General features: G+C 52.3%; 3 protein-coding genes across 3 annotated transcripts; 1 reads left to right on the top strand and 2 right to left on the bottom strand.

Moving 5' to 3' along the window:
• Window positions 1-3,853: 3,853 nt before the first annotated feature.
• PHACADRAFT_191043 (uncharacterized protein) lies at window positions 3,854-4,228 on the bottom strand (the record flags this gene model as incomplete). The annotated part of the gene is made up of 1 exon (XM_007391181.1): window positions 3,854-4,228. The coding sequence occupies one exon, from the start codon at window positions 4,226-4,228 to the stop codon at window positions 3,854-3,856; it is 375 nt and encodes a 124-aa protein (XP_007391243.1).
• A 387-nt stretch (window positions 4,229-4,615) lies between these two features.
• Window positions 4,616-6,979, top strand: PHACADRAFT_180873 (uncharacterized protein). The gene is made up of 12 exons (XM_007391180.1): window positions 4,616-4,956; window positions 5,012-5,243; window positions 5,300-5,327; window positions 5,390-5,487; window positions 5,537-5,567; window positions 5,625-5,736; window positions 5,792-5,817; window positions 5,865-6,051; window positions 6,113-6,246; window positions 6,300-6,418; window positions 6,473-6,517; window positions 6,603-6,979. The coding sequence occupies exons 2-12, from the start codon at window positions 5,115-5,117 to the stop codon at window positions 6,759-6,761; spliced, it is 1,068 nt and encodes a 355-aa protein (XP_007391242.1). The 5' UTR covers window positions 4,616-4,956; window positions 5,012-5,114; the 3' UTR covers window positions 6,762-6,979.
• Window positions 6,980-7,173: 194 nt separating this feature from the next.
• PHACADRAFT_248735 (uncharacterized protein) lies at window positions 7,174-7,720 on the bottom strand. Its single transcript, XM_007391179.1, has one exon. The coding sequence runs from the start codon at window positions 7,646-7,648 to the stop codon at window positions 7,343-7,345; it is 306 nt and encodes a 101-aa protein (XP_007391241.1). The 5' UTR covers window positions 7,649-7,720; the 3' UTR covers window positions 7,174-7,342.
• Between the last annotated feature and the right edge of the window lie 2,066 nt (window positions 7,721-9,786).

The raw sequence follows: 9,786 nt of genomic DNA, 5'->3' as shown, positions 1-9,786 counted from the left end.
AGAGAACGCATCACCGACAGGCACGCATCAGCACATCAAACGCGCCTACATCGCCGCCGCCTCGTCGCCGCATCACGCTTCTTCGGTAACAGCCGCACTCCGATCTCCATCGGATATCCGATCCCCGTCGGCCCGACAACGTCATCAGATATGACAAGCCGGCCCTCGTTTCTCCGCCTAAGTCCCCTAGACACTAGCAGTCGCCGTAGCACCAGCCGCTTATGTAATGCCTGGTCCGTGCGCAGCCTGACTAGTATATAAAGGGTCCCCTTGTCGCTACCTAGCCCCATCTCAACCTCTTGGTTAATTGGGCTAGGTGAGCCTTCTTTTGTATCGTAGTACTGATACTAATATAACTTGGTTAATTGGGCTAGCTGAATAAGCTAACACAGTAGTCGCCAGACCTCGTCGGCGCCGCCTCCTAGTTAGATCCACGCAGCATCCTTAGTGGTGTGTTGACGCAAGTCCACATCAATTTTGGGACACCAGAAAGCCCCGGTTAAGTCTTCGAAAATGAAACAGTTTTGATGGCTTGACCAGGACATTTCAGGTGATCTGAAACCAGCTCATGCCCGTAGTGGAATGTGCTCCAGATCAGAGATGACGATCTGATGCGATAGTCCTCCGATCTTGTTGAAAGCACCTCAGGATTTCCCGCCTGGCCACCTCTCAGCCCCACACAGCATCAATTTGCACTCTCATCAGGACTGCATCAGGGTGTAACCTAACAGTGAGTATACAGGGGCCCTCCCTCAATGCATTACCTGTGGGCAGTCTCTCCTTTTAATCCGCCGCTGCCTGGCAACCTTGGTCACAAGCCACGAGGACCGAACTTGCATCGTGGCGTATGCTGTGCCCTCTGAGATTGTTGTGAGACAGCACAGTCAGCCTCAAAGCGTCACTCCGAGGACCTTGGGTAAGAAACGTATGTCGTCCCCGTCCTAAGGCTGTGGGCCGAACTATTGTGCTGGCGTAAGAGCCAGGCGATCTGACACGTTGGAAGCTACCGTTTCGGGATTGCATGGTCCAAGCTCTGAACCGTTCGCAGCCTCCTGCAGGTGACATATTCTTGCTGTGGCCCAATTCTACGCGTACAGCGTTAACGTCGTTCATCCTGATTCCGATCCCTCGTGAAAGTTTCTCCCAAAGCAACCACACAGGAAAACTGTACGAACGGCAACTCCTAAGCTGAAAGAAAAGAAGCGCTCTGACCTCCCTTGATAGGTGCTTGAGCAGTATGGCCCAGGCGAGGTGACGTCTTCGGCATACATGGGCAACGTCGGACATCTGAGGATGTATGCTAGCCGGAGATTCTGTCAACTGCTTTCGTGCAATAGCAGCTCTGTAAAGTTTGGAGTGCGAAGTTGAGATGTTGAACATCCGCGATGAGTAATAGAGTTGTAAATGGAAGACCCGAGAAAGACTGTTTCGCAACAGGAATTGTCTGAAATTGGATCAATCCGGAACCGGTGCCGCCACAAAGTGATGTCATTCCGCAGCCAGTGATGCGGCCATCATCGTTCCAACCGCGACCGACCGTGGCGAGCGACTTCGGCAGTCGCTTTCAAAGCATCTCAAAGAACTTGTTTCTTCTTCTAGACGCTGTCCTCCCACCTTCCCCAGGAACTCATCGATTGCGACTATATCCTCGAGCATCTCCATTATGACCACCGGACTCTGGCTTTCTGCGCCCTGGTCTGTCGCCTGTGGAGGCGCGTGACTCCGAGCAATGTCTTCCACAGCTAGCAATTGGACCCTCTGCTCGATGATCTCCAATATGTCCTCGTTCCTCTGCCTCTAGAGGGCGTTTTAGATGCTGCATCGATATTGAGCCATGTTTCCCATCTGACAGTCACACCCCGACGACGGGTCACGTCTTCGATACTCCGGTTTGAACATCACCGCCACCCCGTTGTTCGCCATAGCCTCGACCGCCTTTTCTCAACATTGTATAGGCGAAAGCAAACACAAACTACGCTATGAGAACGCTGATATTCCCGTCCTATATCCTATATGCGCGAACTCCAAGCCTCACACGTATCATTCGACGAAGTATGTCCGCCGGACCCTGCACTTACCTGCCAGGGTGCGCGTTGAGACCTTCGCAGTGCGGTCTTACGCGCTCATTACCCCTCTGCTCTAGTTGTTTCCTGAGGGTCGCTGAAGAGTCTGTCTGCAGCATGCTATTCACCACTCCATAGCACAGTTCACTGCGAATATTGAACGTGGTACGTGTGCGGGTCTGTTTGCCATACAAGAAAGTTACAAGATACATAGCACGAGATGAAGACGTTCAGTGCCTAAGGCTGAGCAAATGCCACGTCCCGATTATGTTGAAGCGTCGCGTCACCTTCCCGACGGGAACGTTTGATTGCTTTCCGATGACTACTGCTTCGCTGCGCACGGTCTCGAAGATCGTTTCCAGCACACCGAAGAGCCTTCAAACGCTGCTCATTGCAATCATCTTCAACAGCAAAACAGATGACGAGGGTGCTTTCCAGCGCCTATTCTCCGCTAAGGCCAAGAAGCATCTCTCGTGGTTGGACAATGTTGACGCGTGGAAGCCAGGACTGTGGGAGGTGTGTTGGCTGTGAAGCCGTGCACAGAGGCAGAAGCAAGATAGTAATATGCGTGAGAGCTTGAAGAAAAGTATGGCGGCTCTTGTAAAATCGCGGTTCCCGATCCCGAGTAAGAAGGGCATCTTGACGTCGTCATGTTTGACGAGTAGCTAAGGCTCATGGTGAGTGCGAGCAGAGGCGAATCCTCGAGACTAACGTCAGTCACATAGTCTACAGCAGTATCGTGCTTTTACGGTCTGCGCCCTCCTTGGGCTTCTGTGTTGCCTGGCGCAGGGCGTATTGCTCGTGCTCGTTCCGTGTGATGATGTTCTCAGGGCGATATCGAGAAACTATAAGCAGCATGAAACAGCAGAGAAACTGCGTATCTCGATGTGTTTTACGTGCAAAATCTCGCTGCGTGACGGTGAAGGGTTTGATATGAAAGTGAATGAGATTGCGCAAGAAGCATTTCTTGACCTTAATCCTCATTCGGCCGGAAGTGACATATTAGGTGCCGCTACTGCGTACCGTCACGCAAGACCTCCATCCTGAGCGGTTTGTTGGCCCCGACAGAGTGCTCAGGACGCGTATCACAACAATGTAGCACTCCCTAAAGCGCCAAGTCTGACTTAGCCTGAGAGCAGTACCGCGGAGCAATGTCGTACAATGGCAGCGACGCCGCGCAGCTCGCTCGTGGAGTTTCTAAGCTGTTAGACATCGAACATACTGAAGGCCGCCGAGCATGGTTGGACCAGATTTATATGAAGTATAGCTGCGACAATAGCCTTCCAGCACTCATGATAGTGTCTGACTTTATATATATATATGAAAGAGAGTTATTGATCTCAAACATCTGTGTGTTTTAGGGGCTCGCGTTGTATGAAAGCTCTTATTCTTCGTTCCCTTCGTCCCCTCGCTCGCCTGTCATTTGTTCATCAAATCATACTCTTCACGCAGAAAAATGACCTGCCATAGCTGATTGAGCACAAGGCCAGGTATACCTTCTGAAGGGCCCTGTTGCTCAGCGCTTGGACCAGGCGTTGGCCGTAGACCGTTTTGCATGCGTCGCATCGTATACCGGTTGTCATGTTTGAAAACGTCACCTCTATCAACGCCGCCGTTAGCTCTATCGAGAACATCAACGTGAAACAGACGCTGCGTGTCAGCCTCTACTTACCCTGGTGCGCCTCTCATATCAGATACGCCGCGGTCAACGCCGACGCCCGTGCCAGACCGGCTTACGACTCGACGCTGCAGCAGTCCACCGCGGATCACCGGCGATAAATGCCGAGCGGCTAGCGCAGGTTCTCTTTTATGACCTCCACGCGACGCGTCTGGAGCCCGAGTAGCCTGTTCAGGTACACGGCGCACGTGCGCTGAGCACACTCCTCGAGTATCGACGACGGTCCTGTACTAAGCAGAAACATGGGCGCGCACGCGGCGAGGTCGTAATGGCTGAATTGTGCTGCGAGCGCGTAGACGAAAAGCGAGCGGGGTATGCGTGTGAGGAGGAGCGCAAAGAGGGGTATCCCTAGAGCGGGGTGCAGGCCCACAACTGCGGTGCTGAGCATATTAAATTCGTAGGGTTTCAAATGATCGTAGAGAAGGCCGTAGATCATATGCAATTTAACGTTCAGGGCTTGCAAGTGCGGCTCTCCCGCGAGAAGCATGTATGGCTGGTGCCTCGAACCGCCCTGCCAGGGGCATTCCGGGGAGCAGGGCCCGAATAGCGGTGAGTCTAGATGCGCCGTTCAATGTTTTTAATGCTCACAGTTGACATGTCCCTTCCCAGTTTCCCATGGAACATAGCTTGGAGGATGTCGACAGCCATGCTTACTGAGCAATAGTCACGGGTATCACTGTACGACCAGCCGGCGGTGGGTGTGACGTGTGACAATAGGCCGCCAGAGCGGCGGCCTCGTGACGACGTGACCGCCGCTCAGCGTGACCCCCCCCCCCCCCCCCCCCCCCCACTGAGCCAGAAGACCATGAGATACTTCTCAGACACAAGATCAATATGTTCTCTCAAAAAACCGCTGCATATGGTAATTTTCCAGGGACGTATACCATCCTATTATCATGACTGCCGCTCTGATGCTACTATAGGAAATTCTCGCATCTTTACTTACCGCACTCGGGCCTAGGATGCACACTTCGACGGCTGTCGTAAAGTGCTGGGTCCTATATGTGTTTCTTCCCTTCTCCCGGCACAGCCGCATTCCCACCTTATCTCATTGACTATAGATTGTGCCACGAGCCACGATTGTATGACAATGCTATAAACTCCGGACCGCTCGCATCCCAATGTGAATGCACATACGCAACGGGCCAGGCACACTGATCAAGCAAATCTGGAGTCGCATAGATATAACAGGATCATCTGCTCTTTCTAAAACAGGTCGGGCCCCTCGTCTCTAAGCAGTAGAGATGTTCTCTCATATCTTTGTCGCAAGCTACCTCGCGCTCTTTGCGGCGGCGACCTCGCTGACCGTTCGCAAGAGCCCAGTGACGCTGCCGCTCACCCGTCGCTTTAATGCAACTGGGCCGAAAACCATTATGGAGCGCGACCAGGCTAGAGCGAAATTCCTCCAGCAGAGTGCCATGCAGAAGAGCACCAATGCCACATTTTCCGATACCATCCCTACCGCTTCACCCACAAACACGGCGTTCCAGTTCACTGTGTTTGTCAGCCTGGCTCATTACGTTACACCGGGCGTTCTATGCTCATATCTAGCCTTCAGACAGAGGTCGGCAGCGATCCGACCACTTGTAAGTGATAATGCAATTATACGGCCTCATAACTAGCTTAAGCTCATTCTTTGGTCACACAGATGTTCTCATCGTGGATACTGGCAGTGCCAACACTTGGCTCGGCGCGGGTCGCCCATACACAGTGATGCCTTCCTCCCACGATACTGGTGTGGAAATGGTGAGCGGAAATTTCAGCGATTTATCACCGCGCTCATCCCGTGATTCAGTTTGTCCAGTACGAGACTGGATCCTTCATCGGTAAATCTCCATGTTTTCTAAACAACGTCGAATGCAACTAAATGTCGGATGTCTCAGGCGAGGAGTTCCTCGACCAACTGTCCTTCACAGAATTTGTGACAATTCCACAGCAAGCTATTGGCGTTGCCTCGTCTTTTGAAGGCTTTGAGGGAGTGGACGGCATCTTAGGGTGAGTAAAGTTTCAGAGCTGTACGCCGGAGAACACCGACCTATTACATTGACAGTCTAGGACCAACTGACCTTACTGCAGGTTTGTCTCACGTCGTTCCCTTTCGACTGTCTAATCATCGGGCACAGGTACCACCTCTAATGGCGCGTTGGTGCCTACGGTCCTGGACAATGCGTTTTCCCTAGGTCTCATCGATTCAAAGGAGATTGGCATATTCTTCGAGCCGGTGACCAGCCTTTCGGGCTCAGATGGGCAGCTCGCTCTCGGTGGCACTGATCCGTCTGCGATAGACCTTACTAGCGATATTCTCTTCGTGTAAGCAGAACCCATCCCGCCTGCCGTGCATTCATGGAATGCTCAAGTATCCTGCCCTCAGGCCAATGACCACCACTTTCCCTGCCAATCAGTTTGTGGGTATCGACCAATCCGTCGCCTACGGATCCACCACCATCCTCAGCGAGACCGCTGGCATTGTCGACACTGGTACCACTCTGCTCCTTCTGGCCTCTGGTAAGCCGTTTCGCCTTGGCATGGCCCGACCAGGTGATGAATGCTGTCGACAGATGCCTTTGCTACCTACCAACAGCTCACTGGTGCGGTGCTCGACCCGACCACGGGTCTGTTGAGCATCACTCCTGCGCAGTTCGCTAATTTACAGAGCCTGTTCTTCAATATCGGCGATGTACGTTTTTGTTCTCTGGTATCATCCTACAAGTCGGACTCACTGCTGCATCAGACTACATATGAGTTCATCCCGAATGCGCAAATCTGGCCTCGTGTCGTGCGTTGCTCTTTCTCATATCCTGCGTAACTCGCTCATCTGCGTCTTCAAAGCTGAACACTGACATCGGCGGCAACGCGGACAGTATTTATCTCGCAATCGGGGACATTGGTTCACCTCGGGTGAAGGCCTGGACTTCGTTAACGGCTTCGTGTGGCTAGAGAGGTTCTACTTTGTCTGGGACGCCGGTAACAACCAGGTAGGATTCGCGACGACGCGGGACACCAATGTTACGTCCAACTGAGACCACGTCGGGTACTCTCTGTTTTGGCTCGCGGTTCCTCTCGGTCGAACATGGGAAGAACTGTACTCGTATAATATCCGACAGGGAAGTTAAGGAACTCTGTATCGCAGCCTGGCACCGTGACTTCGAAGTTCGTAAACGCAGTCAGGCGCTTTGAGCCACGGTGGCCAAATTCAGGGCTTGTGTGATGTTGCGTCTTCATTGGCTAGGACTTTGCTTTCACGAGGTGGGAGTCAGACGAGCCCTAGAGGCGGGATCTGTTCGCCGGCCGCTGGCCCGAAGTCTTACGACCGAGCGCACATCAGCAGGAGGCAACGCCAGGAAGAGAGGGTAACATGTTTAGATGTGCGTCCTTTCACACTTCAGAATGTGACAAGGCTCGAGAAGACAGCGGTAATCTTGTCTTTTCTCGGCAGGGCCATGTCCGCTCGGCCTTTTTCGCGTTACAAAGGACGCCAAATTCTGCGGCGAGAGTCTCAAACACGCATAGCGACCAAACAGCGAGCGGTTGGATGTTGAGCTACGGCGATATACAATTCGTCATTACTACCTGGTACCCATACGCACATAGCGAACGTTATTCAACAGCTTATAAGGTACGGAGTTGGACTGTTGCTCTTGAGAAACTCCTTTAATTCCAGCCTCTCCTTCGCCGGCCTGTCAATGGACTTATCAAGTGCGCGGTCTATATATGCGAGCTCTTCAGAGGTGGCGTCCGTGCAGAGGCGGTGCAGATCTGATACGGAAAGCGGTGTGGTGTCGATTGTGACCCCAAATTCAAGCTCAAGCTGCGAGTGAATCAGCGATGGAGGGATCGGCCTGTCATAATTTATATGCGACATCCCCGCTTCCACCTCCGAACCTCTTCCGACGAGGAGCGCGTACATGGCTTGTATAGCCGAGTGATTACCACGTTTAAGAGCTACGTGGACGTGGTCAGATATGTCTATAATCCAAAAATGCCCATTCTTACCTCGGTTGCGATGTAAGATAAACTGAGGCTTTCTTCCGAGATCGAACACTACAGACCTTCCTTTGTAGACACCGGTATCATTCGGCACATAGATCTAAGTCATCAAACGTCAGCACACCTTCAGTTCGTAGAAACGAGCTTAGTCACGTACGAAGTAATCTACGCAGACGTGTTTCAGCAGAAGCGCAATCTGATTGTAGAGAGTAGTTGACCGAATCCGCTGGAATTGTGGCTCTGCATCTGGTATCAGACCGTCTGCAGAGAAGAAGCTCTTCGTGGTTGGGATGTCAGGAACGTCTTGCTCGGTGAGAGGCTTTCCGCAGATTGCTTTGTGCGGGTACGGCTTCCCTTGCTTCCAATCACGGCGCTGGCATTCTCTATAGCAGATCATTAGTGTTTGCACGCTGAGGCATCGAAGCAGCAAGCAGTGGGTGAATAATACTAACTGCGAGCAGTAAAATACGAGCCGATTGATCCTGCGACATTCACTACAGGCACGAAGCTTCTTGCTACCTTCTTGCTTTGTGTCAGTCCGGGAAAAGCCGCAAGAGTTACATGGGTAACTGCTCCTATTTGCTGCGCCTGGGAAGGCCTCCATGAATTCGTCGTGAACTAGTCTCTCTTCATTGGAGGAGAGAGAGGCAGCCAGCTGACGCCACGACTTGCACGCTGCAAAGCTGAAGCTTGGACGGTTGGCGATCTCTACATAATTTTTGGACTGGAAAGGTAGCATTTTTTTGGACTGGAAAGGCAGACTTAATAGGGCTATGCTAGTATGCGAATTAAGGGAACTTACAAAAGACACGAATACACTTCGGACTATACGAGTCAAAAACATGGCTCTCGTGAGAATGTGCGTCCGAATGATTGTTTTATAGCCGGGAGTGTTGCGTTCATGAGTCGAGAGCTTTTCGATGCGATCAATGGCAGGGTGAGGTGGAAGGACCGGGGCAATGTCTCCAGAGATCACGACGGACATGGGCAACGTCAGAGACATCGCCAGGTCGAGATATCCCTGCCCGTAATCTGAGACAAGGTGCTCGACCGAGGATTCAGGGCACCATTGCCTCTGGTCTTCACGCAGAGACAATGGGGCTGAGACCATAACGCGGCGTATGCCTTCCTCTATAGACGCCTTCCGCCGCTCTTCAGAGGCCGCCCTCCATTCGACCTCGAAGCTGTCCCATATGTCGCTGGCCATCGTCGGGAGCCTGGTCTGCTCCATGAAAAGATTCTTTGCCAGCCTCGCCACGCACAGAAACCAGGGCCCTGTGTTAAAAAGCGCGACGTTATCCCTGTACAGGCGCGAAGCGCTGCCGCATTCCGGCAGACGACTTGGCGGCTCGTAGTTGCGTTTGAAATCATGTTCCCAAGTGGCCTCCCACGCCTGAAACGATGTACGAATATCCGGTCGTGGGTCTGTCCACACGAGTAACGCCATAGTCGGACTGGACGGTAGACGCAGTTGAACATGCGAGAACAGGCGCCCGGACGCTAAACACACCTCATAAATCGATTCCCCCCAAGGAGAAGATACATAAGCGAAAAGTATTTGGGACAGCTGCGGACTGCTGAACATAGCGCCGCAATGCCATTTATCCACATTGTCGTTAGCTCTACAGTGCTTTTGCAGGCGAGATTACAACATAAAATAATATTGTAATTCATGCACTAGGTCTCAAAGCATGTCGTGCGCAAGCTTGCGCGCGGCGCGGCAAGGCAGGGTGCCAAATGGTGAGCGTCTATTAGGCTCCTGTCCACCCTCCTATCCTGCCACCTCGAATCCAAGATGCCGATTCCAGGGGGAATCGCAAGTCTCAGGCGTCGGACAACAGCGAGAGGTTGATTGTTATTACATGAATACAGAGCATACGACAACAGGAGCTAGAAGGCAACAACACATCGAAAGCATGCAAATCTCGAAAGCACAAACTCGTGCGATCAGACTACTTTTTTTTTACGGGTCGTACTGCAAAACGGCAATCAAAAAACCATCAGCACACGCCCCGTTTCCAAGCAGCAAAAAAAAAGCCAGAAACTCACCACGAGCGT

This window comes from Phanerochaete carnosa (assembly GCF_000300595.1).
Source record: "Phanerochaete carnosa HHB-10118-sp unplaced genomic scaffold PHACAscaffold_1, whole genome shotgun sequence".
In the NCBI taxonomy this organism is placed as follows: Eukaryota; Fungi; Basidiomycota; class Agaricomycetes; order Polyporales; family Phanerochaetaceae; genus Phanerochaete; species Phanerochaete carnosa.
This window is presented reverse-complemented; position numbering and strand designations above follow the sequence as displayed.